The 19,491-nt window shown below is 59.5% G+C and overlaps 6 protein-coding genes across 6 annotated transcripts; 4 read left to right on the plus strand and 2 right to left on the minus strand.

Moving 5' to 3' along the window:
* The first annotated feature begins 487 nt into the window (after positions 1–487).
* THITE_2118489 (uncharacterized protein) lies at positions 488–4,515 on the plus strand. The gene has a single exon (XM_003655096.1). The coding sequence runs from the start codon at positions 604–606 to the stop codon at positions 4,483–4,485; it is 3,882 nt and encodes a 1,293-aa protein (XP_003655144.1). The 5' UTR covers positions 488–603; the 3' UTR covers positions 4,486–4,515.
* THITE_2118491 (uncharacterized protein) lies at positions 4,516–5,471 on the plus strand. The gene has a single exon (XM_003655097.1). The coding sequence runs from the start codon at positions 4,749–4,751 to the stop codon at positions 5,124–5,126; it is 378 nt and encodes a 125-aa protein (XP_003655145.1). The 5' UTR covers positions 4,516–4,748; the 3' UTR covers positions 5,127–5,471.
* A 418-nt stretch (positions 5,472–5,889) lies between these two features.
* THITE_2028536 (uncharacterized protein) lies at positions 5,890–6,885 on the plus strand (the record flags this gene model as incomplete). Its single annotated transcript, XM_003655098.1, has 1 exon — positions 5,890–6,885. A coding segment is annotated over one exon (996 nt), but the record flags the coding sequence as incomplete, so codon positions are not given.
* A 1,130-nt stretch (positions 6,886–8,015) lies between these two features.
* Positions 8,016–10,198, minus strand: THITE_134373 (uncharacterized protein; the record flags this gene model as incomplete). Its single annotated transcript, XM_003655099.1, has 10 exons — positions 8,016–8,314; positions 8,398–8,482; positions 8,545–8,720; positions 8,789–8,969; positions 9,021–9,039; positions 9,169–9,250; positions 9,314–9,852; positions 9,921–9,941; positions 10,002–10,098; positions 10,168–10,198. The coding sequence occupies 10 exons, from the start codon at positions 10,196–10,198 to the stop codon at positions 8,286–8,288; spliced, it is 1,260 nt and encodes a 419-aa protein (XP_003655147.1). The 3' UTR covers positions 8,016–8,285.
* A 3,383-nt stretch (positions 10,199–13,581) lies between these two features.
* On the plus strand, positions 13,582–15,936 carry THITE_59436 (fatty acid elongase-like protein). The gene is made up of 2 exons (XM_003655100.1): positions 13,582–14,631; positions 14,691–15,936. Exons 1-2 carry the CDS (start codon positions 13,864–13,866, stop codon positions 15,285–15,287), a joined length of 1,365 nt encoding a protein of 454 aa, XP_003655148.1. The 5' UTR covers positions 13,582–13,863; the 3' UTR covers positions 15,288–15,936.
* Positions 15,937–17,173: 1,237 nt separating this feature from the next.
* Positions 17,174–18,782, minus strand: THITE_2118504 (uncharacterized protein). Its single transcript, XM_003655101.1, has 3 exons — positions 18,622–18,782; positions 17,971–18,572; positions 17,174–17,895 (listed from the first exon to the last, which is right to left on the minus strand). The coding sequence occupies exons 2-3, from the start codon at positions 18,478–18,480 to the stop codon at positions 17,479–17,481; spliced, it is 927 nt and encodes a 308-aa protein (XP_003655149.1). The 5' UTR covers positions 18,481–18,572; positions 18,622–18,782; the 3' UTR covers positions 17,174–17,478.
* Positions 18,783–19,491: the final 709 nt, after the last annotated feature.

Genomic DNA, 19,491 nt, shown 5'->3' on the forward strand with positions numbered 1-19,491 from the left:
TGCTACCATTGTGATTTGATCGCACCTCGAATGGTGGTCGTGTCGAAGGATCCTCCTGGTCCAGGCGGCACACAGCAAAAGAAACCGTTTTGCTGGTGCTCGGCACTGGATAGGAAGCTCTCGGTTCTTTCGTTCATGTTAGCTAGCGAACGTCTCTGGATAGTTATTTGAGAAACGGCGGGTCGGATGCCCGTGCGCAGTGCCAAGACGCCAAGACGCCCTGGCTGCTGTCGCTGAAACACAACGTCATTGGCGAGTTTCCAACGAAACAACAGCTGCGGCTTGCCCCCAACAATCCCCTACACTACAACCGCATAGCGAGCGCAAAGGATGGATGGTCCGGCATCCGACGCTTACCAGCCCTGCCTAGACACCTACCCGAGCATTTCAATTCCAGCTATAGTGTACGAACACATGAACAGAGCCGAATAGCTCTAGAGGGCCGGGGGTGCAGATGGTCGCCAGGGCCTGCGAAACACAAGCCCGGACTCTGAGCAGCGGTTAATCATTCAGTCCGCAGTATTCCGTGCTCCGGAGTACATCGCTGCTCGCGGGCAGCAACGCCCTCGCACTCGCACCCGGCCGCGAACAGAGACATCCGACATGGACATGCACGAACCAACACCACCTCCAGCGGCCGCACTGGCAGGAGCGGGAACCTCCTCAGCCATCTCCGGCCCGAGCCAGCCGCCCCAGCCGTCCCAGCCGTCCTCGTCACAACCATATCAACAGCCACAACCACAACCGCAGCAGCAACTACCCCCGTCCGCTCGACCGTCCCACCCGAGTCCCGCCATCCCCGTCGCGCTCAACGAAGCCGCGCTCGACTCGCCGACCTTCCGCGCCACCGCTGTGCACTTCGCCGACCAGCTCGACGCCATCGAGCGCTGGCTCGACAGCTACGCCCGCAGCACCTCCAAGCTCGTGCACGACGTGCTCGCCGTCGAGGAGTCGGTGCACGCCTATCTGGCCAAGATTGCCCCGCCCGCCATCGCCTCGCCCGCCGACTCGCCCGTGCTCGATGCCGACTACACGCTCGCTGCCCTCCGCCGCGCCGCCGACGGCGCCCGCGACTGGTGGGGCGGCCTGCTGGCCGTCGTGCGCCGCCTCGAGCCGCTCAGCGTCGAGCCCATCCGCGCCTTCGCCCAGGGCGACCTGCGCACCTTCAAGGAGCTGCGCCGCGCCCTGGACGCCGCCCAGAAGGCCTTCGACGGCACCCTGGCCCGCTACGCAGCCCAGAGCAAGACCAAGGAGCCGAGCGCCCTGCGCGAGGACGCCTTCGCCGTCTTCGAGACCCGCCGCACCTACCTCAAGGCCAGTCTGGACTACTGCCAGATGGCGCCGCAGGTCAGGGCCGGCCTGGATCGCTTGCTCGTGAAGATCTGCTCCGACGTGGCGAGGGAGATGCGCCGCGCCCGGGAGACGTCGTCGGGCGTGGTCGGGCAGAGCCTCCTGGGCGACGAGCTGGAGCGGATCAGGGGGTGGGCGCGCGAGATGGAGATCGCCGAAGGCGTCTTCAAGAGGGAGCTGCAGATCGCGAGGAGGGACATCGGCGAGAGCACGCTGGCCGCCTACAGGCCGTCGCGCGAGCTGGAGGACTATAGCGTCTCGACCGTGCCCTACCTGGGTTCCAAGGGCCCCATGAGCATGCAACGGAAGGGCCAGGCTGCCGTCATCTCCGAGAAGCAGGGCTGGCTGTTCCTGCGCCTGCTCGCCGGGAAACCGGTCAGGACGACCTGGGTGCGGCGGTGGTACTACTGCCGCAATGGCATCTTCGGCTGGCTGGTGCAGGGACCGCACGGGGTCCTGCAGGGCGACGAGATCGGCGTGCTGCTGTGCAGCGCCCGCCCGGCCGTGCAGGAGGAGCGCCGGTTCTGCTTCGAGATCAAGACCAAGACGCAGACCATCATGCTGCAGGCCGAGACACAGGCGCAGCTGATCGAGTGGCTTGAGGTGTTCGAGGTGGCCAAGAAGAAGGCGATCGAGGCCAGCATGGGCCGAGATCAGAGTGCCCTGGTTGGCGGCGTCGACCCGGCCTTCTCGATCACCCCGCCGTCGATCCCGGAGTTCGCCGCCGCGAAGATGCTCGACAGCCTCGAGGAGCCGGGCAGCGCCTTGGAGAAGCAAGCAACGCTCCCCGTCCCGGGCCAGGACGGCGGCCTGTCGCGAGCGAGCTTCGATGCGGGACCTCGCCGGGCCATCACTACCCACCTTGGGCGAGAGGAGGGCGAGACCGGGCGGGAGCACGCGGCGCGTATCATGCAGAAGCTGGATCTCCACCGCAAGTCGGCCTTCGCGAGCTCGGTTGATGCGACTTCGCCTGCCCCTTTCACGGGCGCGGCAGGGCTAGTCTCGAGCATAGCGGCGCCTCCCCAGATTGGGCAGACTCCGCTGCGGCTGTCCCACCCTGCGCTCGATCATCAACCGGGAAGCTTGGCTCCCGTGACGCTGGCGAAGCCGCCCATCACGACGAACCTGAGCAAAACCGCGATTCTTGCGAGCGCCAACGCAGGAGCCACTCGCGCGCTGCCGAGTGCTGCTATGGCAAACTACTGGGGCAGCAGCCCCTACACATCTATGTTCTGCCCCAGCCCCTCCTCGTCTCCCACGCCCAAGCCGGACGCCAGCGACCCGTTCGCGACTACCGCCGTGCCTCGGACCCCGGCCCTGGAGAAGGCGCCGGCGGCGGCGTCGACGCCGCCAAGCTCCCATAGAAAGACGCTGAGCGTGGATGCCCTATCTTCAGACATGAAAGCCCGGGAGGCGGCGCCATCCGAGACATTCCCGCCGAACTACCCGCCTGAGCTCAGGGCTCAGTACGCTCAATTCAGGTTGCTCTTCCCGACGGCCCCCACGGACGACAAGCCGGTACTGGTCTTCAATGCCGCCTGGTCCAGCGCGTTAGCCGATGGCAAGGAAGGAGGCATGGCTGGCAACGGACGCATCTTTGTCACGCCGGACCGCATGTACTTCTACGGGCACCAGATGGGCCTGGTCCTGGCTTACGCCATCAACCTCGACAGCATTGCCGAGCTGACCGCGGCGCCGGGACGCGATTGCGACTTCATCTACCTGCACCTGAACCAGGAATTGCAGGACATGCCATACTCGCGCATCACCATCAAGGTGTTCCTCGAGGACTTCTCCCTGCTTCAGGCGCGCCTCAATCTCCTGGTTGACGATCTCCAGGCCGCCGAACCAATGCAGCAGTCCGAGGTCATCGCCGCGCTGTCCAGCCTGAGCAAGGAGCCAGACGACAGACGGAGCCCCAGCGTCGAGAGCTGGGAAGAGGTATCGTCCAACACGCCGGCCGATGACGGGACGCCGTTCGGCAGGCCGGTCGCGAGGAGGGCGCAGGAGCTTCACGGCAGATACCGGTCGTCGCGCGGCCTGAAGAAGCCGACGGCCAAGTTCCAGCTGCCCGCACATCCCGTCGCGTTCGAGCCGGAGGACATGGGCAAGAGCGTGGCCGAGAGGCACTTCGAGATCAGCGCCAAGTCCTGCTTCCACGTCCTCTTCGGCGACAAGAGCTTCATCTTCCCCAAGCTCTACTTCGAGCGCGGCGCGAAGGAGATCGCCCAGGGCCCGTGGGAGCTGCAGGACCACGGACGCATGCGGCGGCAGTTCCGGTTCAAGGTCGACCACGTCGACATGCTCGGCCGCAAGAAGGCCGGCGACGTGACCGACACGCAGACCATCGACGTCTTCAACGACCACATCACGTACGTGGTCACGCACGTCAAGACGCCGTGGCACCTCCCGCACTCGCAGGCCTTCAAGCTCGTCACCAAGGTGGTCATCACGCACCTGGCCAAGTCCAAGTGCAAGCTGGCCATCTACACCAAGGCCGACTGGTCCAAGGCGCCCGCCTTCGCCAAGAGCATGGTGCAGCGGCAGGCGCTCGGCGACGCGGCCAACGACGCCGAGGAGCTTGCCGAGGCGGCGACGGACCAGGTGCGCAGGCTGGGCCCGCACAGCCGCACCAAGCGCGCCATCCAGGCGTACGGCAACATCGGGCAGCAGACGCAGACGATCGTCTTCACGCCCGACACGGCGGCGGCCTCCGACGGCCACGCGCCGCACCACCACCACCATCACCACCACCACAAGACCGGCGCGGCCGCGGTGCGCCCGCGCACGCTGACCGACATGATGCTCGAGACGGGGCGGTCCTTCATGGAGAGCGCCATCACGAGCGTCATGATGTGGGCCTTCGCCGCCGTCAAGCGCGTCTACCACATCGTCACGGCCAACCGCGTCACCCTGCTGCTGCTGGCCGCCAGCGCCGCCTACAACCTGCTCGTCATCTCGCAGGCCGGCGCCGCATGGTGGGTCGAGCGCAGGTCGGCGCGGTACATGAGCCGGCTCGGCGTCGGGCCCAACCTGGTCATGAGCAAGGCGATCTACCTGGCAGACCTGGACGAGGCGGCGGGCGCTGGCGCAATGGCGTTGAAGGAAGGCGGGGGCACTCACAGTAAATGGTAAACTAATCAACTCCTTCTCCACCCCCCACCCCCCCTCCTCCCTCCCTCGTTGTAATTTCCTCAAACTGACCTCCTCCCGCCAAAAATTGATACAGCTACGCGACCTTCCAATCCCTCCTCAACACCACCACCTCCTCCTCCTCCGCCTCTGGCTTCTCCACGATCCTCGACGGCCCTTCCACCCAACAGGCAGCCCTGGGCACGGGCACGGGCACGGGCACGGCGCAGGCGACCGCCCGCCGCCTCCGGCGCGTGCGCCAGCGCATGGGCGCCTACCGGCACGACCTGCTCGTCGCCATGCGCGTCGTCAACCGCGTCGAGGCCGAGATGCTGCGCGCCGAGTGGGAGGGCTGGCTGGCCGGCGAGACGCGCCGGTGCGAGATGGCGCGGGACATGCTGATGGCGGCGCGTCCTCCGTCCCGCTCGGCGGCGGCTGCTGTTGCTGCTGCTGGGTCGGGGGGTGGTGGTAAGGATCAGGGTAAGGGTGGTGGTGGTGGTAATGCTGGTGGTGATCTCGGTGATGATGATGCTGGGGAAGAAGGGCGGCGGCGGGCCGCGTTGAGGAAGTGGTTTGCCGAGTACTGTGTCAGCTGTGCTGAGGAGCAGAGGGCGGTGCATGAGCGGATGGCGGTGCCGTTTTGAATTCTTCTTCATTTTGAGGGAAATGGATCCTCGTAGGATAGACACATGGAGGCTTTGGCCGGTGCGCATAGGGAGGGCACAGGGAGCTGTAATGGTAATTCCTGATCGCATGTGCCTCTGCGTATGCGCTCCTCCCGGGGCATGTCAGTGATAGTGAGTGTGTGTATAACAGAGAACAGGATTAGACGTCAATCACCTGCTTCATGTCTAGAAATAGGGACGTTTCCTTTGGAAATCACATGCTGCCAACGCTGCAGTTCACGATGTAGGTCGTCGAGCCCAGAAGAGGGCGATGCCGAGGCGCAGCTTTCATATGTCTTTAGCCCACAACACACTCAACTGAGGCAGCTGATGTCCTGCCCAAGACTATATCATTGTGTGCAGTTTCCATTCTTTTCGGAAGCTAGAACATAGTTCGTTGTGGAAGGCGTAAGTCACCACGACGACCCGTTGACCAGCCGCTCAGAACTGAACAACGTTCTGAGCTCGAACCACCCAAGCAGAGCAGCAACTTACGACTCCTCCATCTATCACCTAGCAGCGATTCTCCCTTCAACCCGCCAGTGTCCACACCCCATACCACACCGCTTCCCTTCGTAGGCTCTACACCATGGCCCGGCTACTGCTCTGGGCTGCGACAGCCCTCCTCCTACCACTTGCACTTACACCGAGCGCCCTCGCGAGTCCGCAGCCAACAACGACGTTTGCACCAACGACCGCGCAGCCGTCGTCGGGCGCCTCGCCAGCCCGCGCGGACACGGCATCCCCGATTGCCTGCAACAACTCACCGGACCTGTGCTCACGCGCGTACAGCAGCATCACGCACATGGGCGCCCACGACAGCGCCTTCGTCCGCGACGCCAGCACGGGCTACAGCCTCGCGGGCAACCAGTTCTACAACGCGACGGTGGCGCTGTCGGCGGGCATCCGGCTGCTGCAGGCGCAGGTGCACCTGTCCAACGGCGTGCTCGAGCTCTGCCACACGTACTGCTCGCTGCTCGACGCGGGCCCGCTGGACGCCTGGCTGGCCAAGATCAAAGCCTGGCTCGACGCCCACCCCAACGACGTCGTCACCCTCCTGCTCGTCAACTCGGACAACCAGCCGGCCGACGCCTTCGGCGCCGCCTTCGAGCGCGCCGGCATCGCCGCCTACGCCTTCACCCCGGGTCTCCCGGCAAACACTACAAACACCACCAGCAGCAGCAGCAGCAGCAGCACGGCGAACACAGCAACAACCTGGCCGACCCTGCAGGAGATGATCGCCACCAACGCGCGGCTGGTGACCTTCATCGCGCCACTCGGCGCGCCCTCGGCCGCGCACCCGTACCTGCTGGACGAATTCGCGCACGTGTTCGAGACGCCGTACAACATCACCTCGTCCGCATCCTTCACCTGCGCGCTGGACCGCCCGGCCACCGACCCGCCCACGGCGCCCCTGGACGCGCTGGCCGCCGGCCGGCTGCCGCTGCTGAACCACTTCGCCTACGTCGAGCTGTCGCTCGCGCCGCAGGTGCTGGTGCCGGACGTCGGGAATATCGACGTCACCAACGACCCGGGTGACAACGGTAGCAGCAGCGGCAACAATAATAATAATAATAACACGGGGCGCGCGCTGGGCGAGCACCTGCGGCGGTGCGCCGGCGAGTGGCAGGGCAGGGCGCCGGCGTTCGTGCTGGTGGATTTCTTCAACCGCGGGCCGGCCGTGCGGGCGGCGGATCGGGCGAACGGGATCGAGCCGGTCGGCAGGGAGGAGGTGCCGTCGGCGGCGGCGACTGTGGCGGCCGGAAGAGATGGGGGGGTGGTATGGAAGGGATTGGGGATGGGGGCAGGCGTGGCGGTGGTTGTTGGGTTGATGGGAGTGTGGTGAATCAGTGATAGGTGATCGGTGATGATGGGATGGCAAACGCATCGAGTTCGATCCTAGCAGGTTGTTGTGTTTGGTGCGGGCGGGATAACTTGACGATACTTGATACTGCAGGACACTTTTTGATACCCCAAGGGCTCAGCCGTACACCTAGCTGCCTGGTACGTCCAGTTCACGAGACGAGTGTGAAGGCGACACAACCCGACCACTCGGGAGAGAGCAAGGTACGCCAGACATAGAAATGGGAGAAGAAGGAATGTCGCAACAGATAAATTACGAAAGCCCCCATCGCAAGACTAATGAAAGTCCGAAGGTCCCGCACTCAAAAAACATTGCTAGAGCTTGCTCTCGTCTAATACGCCGTCCCTGCTGCTGCCCCCGAGGGAGCTCGGGAACAGCAGAGGGGAAGCGCATCCTGGCTCAAGGACAGCCGCGGGGGTGCGATGGCTGAACGAATCAGGCAGAAGACGGACGGGATCGAGAAAGGAAAGAAAGAAAAAGAAACGACTTTGCACATGAGGAACTTTTTGGATGTTGTTGCTGTCGTTGTTGTGGTGTCGGAGCAGAGGCAAAGAGGGAACACGATGTCTGGGCTTGGGCGAGTTTCGACATCGAAACAAGCAGGTCGCAGCTTCAAGTCCGGCAGAGACTTGCACAAAATGCGGGAGACGGTTCGATCAATGATAACATCATTCTGAATTCTGCGAAGAATCATGACATGTGTGTGTGTGTTCCCCGACCTGAACCGTACCCATGGGTGGTCGAAGCCCGCATTGGGAGAGTAAATTGTAGCGCAAAATTTTGGGGAGTTGGCAAGAAGTGACGCTGCCTGGGAAAAAAGGTCAACATTGTGGTTGTCAAGCACCATTCGGAAGCTGGAAGGGTTAGGGTTGTAGCTGTTGTCAGGGGCTGGCCTCAGCTGGGTCTCCTCTCACGACTCCTCCTCCGGCAAGGGTCAGCACAATTCAATCAAAGCAACGAGTCTATTCGAGGTCTACAACTGCTGTGGTCGCCGAGACACTCCTGCCGCAATATTTGCATGTTCTCCTCCGTCTCAAACATCAGCATTGTATCGGCCGGTTCATATGCGTCAGGATCCGCCTCCTTCCCTTGCATCATTGTTGCTCGGCGCCGTGTGAATGGCGTCGGTTTTGCAGCGGTCTATCGTAAAGCGAGGTTTGCGAGAATCTAGCAGGAAGCCAGCAAAAGACAAGTTGAAACATCAAACGCCAGAAATTGAGTTGTCATGACGAGGATGGCTCGTCGTTCCCATCCGAGGAAGGCCCATCGCTCGCTCACAGGTAAATCATGTCGTCACGCGCCGCTGCAAAAATGTCAGCATCATTGTATCAACGTTCGTCAACCATTACCCAGGGATAGACCGAAGGAGAACGAGGGATTGCTTACGGCCTGTCCCGATCCACTTGATCGGTACGCCTGTGAATTCCTCGATGAACTTGACATACGCCTGCGCCTGAGGCGGCAAGTCGACCTGTTCGACGTTAGCAACCCCCCGATCCCTCCCCACATCCCGGAGGAGCTTATTTGGCGTACAAATCGCTTCACCGCTGTTGTCGATGTCTGCCAGCCTTCAAACTCCTTGTAGACAACCTCGCACTTCTCGAGGAAGCCGAGATCCGCCGGGAAGTAGTCAAGATTCTGGCCTGTGTAGGGATCCTTGTAGGCGATCGCAACCTTGATCGTCGGGAACGTATCGAGGACGTCCAGTTCTGCGACATTGTTAGCCTGTCTGGGCGCAGAGCCCTGTGCCCTTCCCCTTTTGCACATCGAGACATACTCGTGAGGTTCCAGGCTGTGTAGTAGTTGACCGATGCCGAGTACTTCAGCACGACTAGGTCGAGCCATCCGCATCTCCGTTTCCTGCCGGTGGAGACGCCCCATTCCCGCCCGAGCTCCTGTAATTTCTGGCCCACCTCGCCAACGTCCTCGGTCTTGAAGATACCCTCTCCTACTCTCGTCTGCGTTCGGTCAGTGTTGTCCTGAGCAGGGGTCCAGGGGCAGGTGCATACCGTGTATGCCTTTGCAACACTGGGAAGTGGTCAGTTATGAGACATATCGCATGGAGAAACGGTGAGTCGGGGCACTAACCCAATAATCTCCCTAAAGCAACCGTCGTTAGCCAGCGCCCCATTCTTGAGCATAGTCGCGGTCACTCACTTGATCTTCCTCGGGTTGACTGCCAACCCGGTAATGACACCACCCAGCCCGGTATTGCTGCTCGTGACGAACGGATATGTGCCTGAGCGAGACCGTCAGCGCCTTGCCTTCCTGAAAGACTCTTTCGCAAGAGCGGGATCCCCACCGTAGTCAATATCCAGCATCAACGCATTCGCGCCCTCGATCAGGATTTCGACGTCGCTTGCCTGCGCCGCCTGCATGTAGTTGACGGCATCGACGACGAATTCCGGCAGCTTCTCGCGGTACTCGCGGAAGCGCGCAATCTCCTCCTCGACGTCGTACTCCAGCAGGTCGCCGAACCTCTTCTTGTAGCCGGCCGCGAGGTTGCGCAGCTTCGTCTCGAAGTGCTCCTGGTCGAAGATCTCGTGCACCCGTATCCCGTTGCGGGCCGCCTTGTTCGCGTACGACGGCCCGATGCCGCGGCCGGTCGTGCCGATCTTGTTCTTCGCCAGCTCCCTCTCCTCAAGGCCGTCGACGCGGGCGTGCAGCTCGAGGTTGACCTGAGCGCGGTCGCTGACGAGCAGGTTCTTGCGCGCGTGCGTGAGGCCCTTCTCCTCGAGCGCGGCGAGCTCCTTGAAGAAGGCCTGGACGTTGAAGACGACGCCCGAGCCGATCAGGTTGGTGCAGTTTGGGTTGACGAGGCCCGAGGGCAAAAGGTGGAAGCTATTAACGTCCGAGATCAACTACTGCTCGTTCAGGCGCCACCAGAAACTCAGCGGGCTGTTTCGTACTCGTAGGACACGCCATTGGCACTGCGCACACGGTCAATTAGCCTCGTACAACCCTCCAGAGTCCCCATTGGCGCGACGTACACAACAGAATGGCCCGCATTATGGCCGCCGGCGGCGCGGGCGCAAATGCGCGCCTTTTGGCAGAGGATATCGCTGAGCTTCCCCTTGCCCTCGTCCCCTGGCCGCGATATCGGGTCAGCCGAAACCCCTGGAACGACACATCTCTCCGGTGAAAAACGACACCTACCCCATTGGGCGCCCAGAATGATGGTCACCATGGTCAAAGGCAGTCGATACCGGCAAAGTAGCAGTCCCAATTCGCGATCCGCTCTACTGCCCAGGAAGATTTTGTCGCGAATTTAAAACACGCTGTCTTCCAGGGCGTTTGGTACGCGGGGTTTGGTGGGGCAATAGCCAATCCCTTGAGTCACCCCTCGCTGCTCAGCGATGTCGCTGCACGCTGCAAACGCCAGAAAACGCGGGACAGCCTCCGGCCCCGGAACCTTATCTATCGATAACTGAGAGATTTGCGATATATCAGCCTTACACTACGGAACTGATGTCTGTTGTACCGCCTTGGACTTGCCCTTTTTCTCAGGAGCCTGGCAATTGGGCCTGGAGTGAACACGACTACTCATTTTCAGCCCCTTGCCCCTGCTATGAGACAAAGGGAACGGCATTGTCTTTTGTTTTTTTTTTCGGCGTCGTCGCCATCTCTCGGCGGAGACTCCATTCCCGCGCACGTCATTTTTCCGGTTTGAGGCTTCACTGATCAACCAATCTACCCTCGTTCTGCTCCATCGGTGTTCGGCTGGCTATTTTGTTCCCGAAATGGAACCAAATCCCGGACTTACAGGTTTGAATGGCAGCGAGGGTGGCATACGTCGCCACAAAGATCACACTGGCAAACTTCAACGCTGTGATGCAAGCCGGTGTTCCCCTACAAACACAGGGCTGCTACGTACAACAATGAAGGGACCATTCGAAGCGCGGACTCCATGAGAGCCAAATGTGTACCCTCACAGGATGCTACCACTGTACTGTATCTGCTCGTTAACCGGTAGCTCCAAGATCAGCATGACGTTCAAGAGCCGCATAATTCAAGAACCTACCTGCATTGACAGGTATTAGGTATTACTGCACAGTACTACTGTACATACCTTAGTAGTAACTCATCCACTCCTGGAAACTAAACTCTTGAGAGCCAGACTTCAGCCCCCGCTGAAGCAAATGCGCCTTCCGTTCTTTAGACTAGCGAGCGACGCCGACTAAACTGCGCAACTCTAAAGGCGATTCATCACCAGGTCATTTCGCATCAATAACATGTCTTCCCTTAACTGAGCAGTAATCCACAAGACTCAGCTGTTCCAGTTGTAACTCCAAAAAAAAGAAAGAAAGGAAAGAAGGAAGAAGGAAAAAGAGCTCCCGAGCTCAAGTGAGTCCCCGTGCAGTTTTGCCCTCCGTTCCTTGAACTTCTTAGGGTTCCCATCTTAGATACCTCTTGCCCTGCCAGAATGACTTGATGTTGAAACATCGATACTCAACTTTCCAGGATTATTTACGAACAACTGAGACACAAGGCCTTCCAGAAAGCTGGTGGACCTCTGGGCGTTGCTCCAGCACAGTAGTGTATGTGAGTCAGGGAAAGCAGTGACCACCACTTGCCCTTTACAACTCTCACCCAAGATCTGGAGCCAATCATCGCCCGTCAGCGCAAGAATGTCACCCGGGCACTTACACTAACGTTACGCGCAACTCGCAACGTTGACATTTCGCTGCTCTGAAGCAAGAGGCCGTCGACATTGTAGCGTACGCGGCACATAAGACGCAAGACAAAGCGCGATGGCTGAATTCTGACGCGGCGAGGGAGCCTTATGACGAGGCTAGGCCAATTAAGCCAGATCTCCGGAGTTTGTAGTGTGTACACTCTGTGGTGTTCCGGGCCGAAGAAAGGCTGGATGCAGCAAGGGGCCCCGTAAGGTACACTAGCTCCCGAGATGAGATCGCCAGGCTCAAGCGGAACATCGACGGCGGACTTAATATTCCCCGTACGGAGTCACTACACTATTGAGCACCACTGTACTGACACGGAATGTACATACTGACACGTAGTAAAAAAAGGACGCAAAAACTGCAAAAGAATCCGGGGGCGAACGGGAGCCTCGGAGATCAAGGGTTTCCACCGCGTGTCACATGCAAACTTCCAGCGTCTGCTCATTTTGAGGACAAGGTGCTGGATGAGGAAGGTGTGCGGCGCTCGAGCATCCCGTCGGCCGAACACTGGCAACGTCGACGGCAATCGCGATCGCGAGGGGCATTGTTTGGGCGAGCCAGCCTTGCAGAACTCTCCTGCCAAGACATGAAGTCCGGGGGAAGCGGGAGCCCTGTCCCTGTTGTGCAATTTTATGCAGCCCTCGTCCAGGTGTTGGGGAGGAGTGGGGCCGAGGTGCATTTTGTTGAATCCAATTGACGAATGGGAGCGGCAGGCTGACCACACAATGACATCGACTGCCTCGGCAGATCAACTTGTCGATGGATCCCAGGAATGCCGCTCGAAGCGAGCAAACGACATGGATCCAGCAAGCTTGCCCGATTCTTTTCGTTTTGGTTAAGAAGCATGTGACAGCTCCGAAGTCCTCACGTGGGCAATATCCGGAAGACACGGCGCAACGGCGAAACGGCGATATCAACGCATCAACCATCTGGCATCGGTTTTGCTCTCGCCCCATGTTGCCCAGTACAGATTAGTTACATCCCTTAGAGCGGCACGGGAGTGGCGACATAGTCTCCACTACGATCTTGGAGCACGAATTAGATCGCAAAGTCGAAGGAGAATACTAGATTCTCTGAAATCATCGTTATAAGAGCCTCTTGAATGAAATTTGCTCTCCTCTTAGAGCATAATATATTCAAAAAAAACATCTCCTACTCTAAGAGAACATCTTCAAGAGAAGGGATGATTTTTAAGAGGAAATAGTTCAGGTTGAGGGTTACTTTCGGAAGGAGGGATCAAGGTGCGTTCTTCTGGTTCTTCTGCCAGGGGAAGTCTTTCGGTCTGTGAGGCTGTCCCTGACCAAGGAGACGGGCGCTAAAACCATTTCGGCCACACCCATGACGCGCTCATGGCATCTCGCGCGAGCGAGAAGCCGGCGTTCCGGGACCGCCCTGGTCGCCCCACTCCCTCGATGGCTTCCCAGGACAACAACAGGCACAAACCGCGGATTCCGCGGCCGCCCGAGCCTCCCGTTCTCTCTGCCGGGTTGCAAGTCGATGAAATTGCCTCGTTGGGGGAGAAATGTGTACACTAGGCATCGACAGCGCGCCCGAGTCTCAACGACGGGAGCAACGAGGCGCCCAGACAATGGAGCATGCCTCCTTCGTCCGTTGCTTTGGGCCAGGTTGCCGGGTCTCTCCAGCACCCTTGTCTCGACCTGTGAGCGGCTCGTCGCATGCCAAGATGCGCTTCACTGTCACGGTGCTTCCTGACCCACGATGCGCGCTCTGATTGATTGATTTATCGATTCGCGAGCGAGGGATGGAAGGAGCGTTCCAGCCGAGTCAAAAAAAAATTATTCTGATTACACCACACACTGCTCATTACCCAAACTACATCACAGTTACAACTTCTGTCTCCCTTCTCTGCCTTTGGCCTTTTTACCTCCTTCCCTTGCTCTGTCCCTGTGTCCAAGAGATTTGCTCTTGCCTTCACCAGCCCTGCAAGCTTGCATATGCCTCCAGAGTTCGAAGGCGCCGCGCCCACACACTGACCCCTGGCATGTGAAACAAGCATCTTGAGGAAAAGCAGTTGGGAAGTGAGATATAACACTCACACAGTCCGGCTCTGTCCAAGCCCAGTTGCCTTTTGCACCCGCTGTCGACCTCCTTCAAAGCAAGCTTCTCTACAGACCCGACACTCGTGGTGGCCGCACCAACAGACTCGACGATGGCCTTCCAGTCAGCAGCCAGCATGTCATGGCCGTCAGGCTCTCTTTTCAGGTTCCCACCGAATCCTAACTCGGGGTTTATCCCGCCGCCGCCCGCTGGCAGCACACCCTCTGCCCCACCGGTTACTATCCCAGACAGCATCTACCACGCCGCGCTCGACCCGCGGCTCCCCATTACGGTCGCGGTCGTCTACGCCGTTTCCGCCAAGGCGCTCAACGCCTACAACAGGTCCACGGGCAAGAGGCCCTGGGCCATCAGCAAAACACTCGCCTTCCGCTGCTTTGTGATACTGCACAACGTCTTCTTGGCCCTCTACTCAGCATGGACGTTCTTGGGCATGCTCCGCACCCTGCGCCGCGCGGTGGTCAGCCCGCGCGGGCCCCTGGGCTTCTCGGGCTTCCTTGATTCTTTGTGCCAGCTTAACGGACCCCGCGGTTTGGGTAACGCTGCTTTCTTTGACGACGAGACGAATTCGTGGCGCTCATACTCGACGGAGCCGGTCTTGAACCAGGATGGCGTCCCCAGCCGGCTCGCTGCCGGGCGCATCTGGAACGAGGGCCTCGCCTTCTACGGCTGGCTCTTCTACCTGAGCAAGTTCTACGAGGTGTTCGACACCCTCATCATCCTCGCCAAGGGCAAGCTCAGCTCGACCCTCCAGACCTACCACCACGCCGGCGCCATGCTGTGCATGTGGGCTGGTATGCGGTACATGGCGGTGCCCATCTGGATCTTCGTGTGCTTCAACTCGTTTATCCACTCCATCATGGTTGGTGTCTCCCCGTCCCCCAGATCCAGAGAGGGCACCAGGACTGACGCCCACCCCAGTACACGTACTACACCGCGACAGCGCTCAATATCCGCGTGCCCATGTTCATCAAGCGCACGTTGACCTCGCTGCAAATTACCCAGTTCGTCCTGGGCACCTCGGCCGCCATGGTGCACTCGTTCATCAACTACACCATCCCCGTCAGGACCAACTCGCAGACCGACATCGGCCTTGCCCCACCCGCGATCAACGGCTCCGGCGGCGCCGCTACCGAGCTGGACAGTCTCCTCGACGTCGAGGGTGCTTATGACCGACAGGTCATGCCCTGCATCACATCGAGTGGCGAGACCTTCGCCATCTGGCTCAACGTGGTCTACCTCCTGCCCCTCACGTACCTCTTCATTTCGTTCTTCGTTGAAAGCTACATCCGCCGCGGCAACACGAGGCAGTCCAGCAAGCGAGGCGCCGAAGGCAGCGCCGCGGCTGCCGTCCGCCACCTGAGCAACGACGTCCACTCGGCGGGCTGGGAGGCCGCCCAGAATGTCAACCGCGAGATGTACGAGGAAAGCGCGGAGGACGAGGCGGTCAGCGCCGAGGGGAACCAAGCCAATGGCCGTGTTGCTGCGAACGGCCGGGTGTTACGCCGTCGGCATTAAGCTTCCTGGCCTCAGTGGAACAAACATGGGAAGTACGAACCGAAAAGCAAACGACACTCACATCCAAATCGCGAAGCACGTTGCTCAACAAGCAAGTTCGAAGCTGCAAGATACCTCAGTCACCGGTCGACACTTACCGAGGAGGACAAGCCAGGTGTTCTGAGGAACACGTTGGCGGAACGGGACATGGACAAAGCGGGTGGAACAGACTTGACTGCTCAAACCCACTAAGTCCAGCCCCGTTCATGAATCATGGATGAGACCATGAACGTATTACGGCGATGACGAAGCCTGAAAGAGGTGCACGGCAGCATGGAGTATGGGATCAATCTAACGCGGATTCGGACGGGAAGAAGTAATTGGATTGGACTGGGGGAGGTGATTCCTCGGCTATCAGCCTTTGTCTGAGGTTTTTCTTTTAATCGGACCGGATCATGAGGGACGCTAAGCATCGGGGGTGGGAGGGGGAGCAAGGTGCATTGCGCTGCGTTGCGTTTCTGGCTGCCTTCTGCTTTTTACACTGCTACTAGAGCGGGTTGATCCGTGTCAGGGGAGTTAGGGGAAGGCAAAGTCATACCTGGAAACGGAGAAGAAAGGTTTAAGTTTTGAATCGTAATGTGTATTTCTAAGTTTCGAGTTCCAGCCAGGCATGTGATGTGATGTGCCTTGTGTGACGACTAAGATATGGTGGCGTTTGCTAAAACACCATAATCACGAAAACAGCATGACGAATAATGTGCGCCGGACTTATGTGACGTCGATGATGGTAATGGCGAGAAGAGCCTTGCTAAGCCTTCTTACACTAGTACCTACCTACGTAGCTATTGGAGACATGGTGACGGTCCGGAATCGATGATCTCTCTTTTGGATCAGGAAGGGATATATCATCGCGTCAAGGGGATCACCCCGTTCAGAACAGACTCCACTATCGCTGTCGCCGGCAATCACTGCCAGGAAACAGAGTTTAGGTAAAGCAGAAAATAACTATTGCCGCTAAAGTGAGCCAGGCCGACCTCTAGAGCTCATAATTACAATAACGTTGGACTTGGTATATGTACCAGCAAGATCAAACCACAACCTCCCAAACTTCCAAGCTCCGCGACTACCCAACTGCATCTCCACCCATTCCATAGACCCATTCACGCTGACATCCTCGTCAAGTCGATCCTTCAGCTTCATACCCAACCCTCACCTCCCGAATCTCATCTCATCTCTCATTCCCCACTCCGCATCGACATCATCAGACTGCGCCCTCCCTGTCCATCATGTATAACGCAACAAGCTTGAACCACAACATCAAACCCACCCACCCCTTCGAGGAGAAGAAGGGGTAAAAACGTAAAAGCCGCTGCGGAAAGGGGTGGAAGTCATCTGCAATGACCACCCAACCCCAGGCAGGCCGCCCCAATCCAACTTCAAAACCGTCCATATCAACACCCACATCAACGTGATTAGTAGGTCGATGAGCTAGGTCGCTCTGCCGGCGAGACAGCTCTCTCCTCCCCTTTCTCCTGCCCCCCTTCCCTCCCACCAACCAACCACCCCCGGTTCCGGAGCTCACACCCCCCAACAGAAAGGGCATATCCTCCCCCTCCACCGACTCGTCCCCTGAGCAGATCTCATCCCCTGTCTCTCCAGAAAACGATCCAAGTGAGGTAGCTTTGGGTGAACTTCTTACCAAAAAACGATTCTAGTGTAGTCCGTTTCGCCAACCACCCACGCCCCCGCGCCCCAAGTACCATGCAACCCAAACTCAAATCAAGACCAAATCTATGCCGTAGTAGCCCCTTCTATGGTTCCGTCCGCCAATCCGTCTTCTGTCGTTGCCTGTTCCGGCCCACGTTATGCAAGCCCCATCAATCTCTTCCTCTAGAATTTGCGCGCCCGATGCTTGTCTCGAAAATGGTGAACCTGTCAGCCCTCCGGCAAGGTCACGTCGCTGGCGGCCGTGCTTTGTTGTCATTGGTCGGCGCCGCCACTGATTGCCCTCGGGGCTGGGTTCCGGTGGTAAGTGTTGGTCCGGCAATGTGCTGACTGACCGGAGTGACTGGGTATCATCGGGAGAAGGTGGTAATAAAAGGGAGATGGCTGACGCCGTGAATAAGCGATTACGATTGCAAGAGGCGCGACAAATGTTTGCCACCCCCATTTCAGCTCGGTAGATCCATGCCGCTTTGAGTGGCGGTGTCACCTAGAATGTGCTCCAATTCCAGTCTCTCGGGACGCTCTGCGCCGCATCGGGTGTGTGCGGCGGCAGGCCGTTGCTGAGGACCGAGACGGTCGGGGAAGCGGAGATGGGGCTGGCGGGGTTGCTGTTGGTCAGCCGGTGGTGGCGGTCGGCGCCCGGCGCAGCGTCCTGGCTGCCCCGTTGGCTGTTGTTGCTGCTGGCCAGGTTGCGCCACTGCTTGAACTGCATGTAGCAGTAGCCGCACGCGCGGCTGGGCACGCCGCGGGGGTTGAAGTTGGCGTCCTGGTCGAGCGGGATCTCGAAGGCGCTGTGCTGGTCGCAGAAGATGTTGCCGCATTTGCGGCAGTGGTGGCGGCGCGTGAAGTAGCTGAAGGTTCGCTTGCATGCGGGGTGATCGCACATGGTAGACTCCTGGTCGGGCTGCGGCACAGGGGCGTGTTAGCGTCGGGGACGGCGCAGTTGCGCTCGGTGGGGGACAACGAGGGGGGAACACACCTTCCAGTGCTCTCGAGTGGGCGCGCCGGTGGGCTTGGGAAACTGGTCGAGGTCCCAGTCGGCGTCGATGCATTTAGCGCTGTCGCCTGTAGACCGCCTGCTCAGCCGGCCAAACGCGGTCAGGCCGCCGAGGCTCATGAAGCTGCTGTTGGGCCGCAAGTCCTGTTCCGTAAGGCTGTCTTCATCATCTTCGGGCTTTGGCCGGGTTGGCGGCTCCTTGGACGGGAACTCGGTTGGTCGGAGCACAGCGGGGACGTAAAGCGGCCGGATCTGGCGCGTGTGGTAGTAGCTCTTGGATGCTGTCGGTGAGATGCCGCCCGGCGTGCCGAGCGGCGAGACTGGCGAGTTTGGGTATTGCGTCGACATGGGGTAGGCGGTCGAGATGCCAGATGGTTGAAATGACGTCTGTAGTTGCGAGCGGTACGCATATTGCTGTTGCGGCTGCTGGTGCTGCTGCTGCGCAGAGGCGTAGTAGGGACTTTGTTGCTGCTGACCGGGGAGTCGCGGCATTACGAAGTCGGTCGCCATGGGCGAATGTGGCGTCGGTGGTGATGCTGGTGGTTGGGGGTATTGCACACGCGACGATACCAGCGATAAGGTAACTTATCCGTCGGTATTCCGCAGTTTACGAAACAATGGGGTGCAACGGACTTCAGACGGACAGTGGGGGTCAAGCCGGCGGCGCCCGTGCCAACTTCGAACCAGCACCTAGATGCAACACGAGGGAGAGACCTGAGAGGTAGGAGGAGGTCGTCTCTGTAAAAAGGAGGAGAAGGGCGACGTCGTCGGTGGATGTCTTGTAGTCGGGGGACCAGCCAGTGGCAAAGAGGCGGGAGGTATCCGAAATCGACACGACCACCAACACCACAGTGATCCCCCAATGGTGCGGCAACTGGGGAGGACGTGAGGCAGCTTCTGAGAGGTGAGGGGTGACGCAGCGATTAATCACCGAGCTGCAATTCAGATAACGTCGTTGCGTTTACTGTGTAGGCAGGAGAGCGCCTGAAGGGAGAAGAGCAGGGCAACGCCAGCAGCAAGGCACCAAAGTCACGACAGGAAGACAAGCCGCCAGAGGGTCAAGACGGCGCCAGAGGGCGTTGGTTCTCTTTTCTTTTTATGAGTGGGTCGAACCAGAGTGAACTCACCCGGGATCCCGCACTTGGGAGCACCAGATCTCCCGGGCTGGGCGAAAGTAGCGGTGGAACCGAAGTGAAGAAGCCGTGGAAGGAAGGAAGCCGTCCGCTCGTGAAACCCCGGCCCCGGCCCCTGTCGCCGACTTGAACGGCAAGTGCTCTCATGCTTCTCTGCAGCCTGGCTGCGATGTCCCCCTCTCAAAGTGCGATCCGTGTGCATCGAGGGCATATGCACCCTCGTTCTTGCGAATGGTCCAGACTGACCTCGCAAGTGCATCGTGATACAATATAGAGAACGGAGAAGGTTCACGCGCTCCTTTGACCACTGTCTTCCTCGGATGTTGTGTGCTTGGACGGTCCTACTGGACTGTCTCCTAACTTGGTGCCG

The sequence above is a fragment of the Thermothielavioides terrestris genome, chromosome 4, assembly GCF_000226115.1.
Source record: "Thermothielavioides terrestris NRRL 8126 chromosome 4, complete sequence".
NCBI lineage: Eukaryota > Fungi > Ascomycota > Sordariomycetes > Sordariales > Chaetomiaceae > Thermothielavioides > Thermothielavioides terrestris.

What these genes read in the sequence shown, in the direction of transcription:
- THITE_2118489 (XM_003655096.1), top strand. Translation starts at nt 604, where the DNA reads ATGGACATGCACGAACCAACACCACCTCCAGCGGCCGCACTGGCAGGA.
- THITE_2118491 (XM_003655097.1), top strand. Translation starts at nt 4,749, where the DNA reads ATGGGCGCCTACCGGCACGACCTGCTCGTCGCCATGCGCGTCGTCAAC.
- THITE_59436 (XM_003655100.1), top strand. Translation starts at nt 13,864, where the DNA reads ATGGCCTTCCAGTCAGCAGCCAGCATGTCATGGCCGTCAGGCTCTCTT. An exon ending in CGTTTATCCACTCCATCATG is followed by an intron (nt 14,632 to 14,690) that starts GTTGGTGTCTCC and finishes CGCCCACCCCAG; the next exon opens with TACACGTACTACACCGCGAC.
- THITE_2118504 (XM_003655101.1), bottom strand. Translation starts at nt 18,480, where the DNA reads ATGCCGCGACTCCCCGGTCAGCAGCAACAAAGTCCCTACTACGCCTCT. An exon ending in CCACTCGAGAGCACTGGAAG is followed by an intron (nt 17,896 to 17,970) that starts GTGTGTTCCCCC and finishes CCTGTGCCGCAG; the next exon opens with CCCGACCAGGAGTCTACCAT.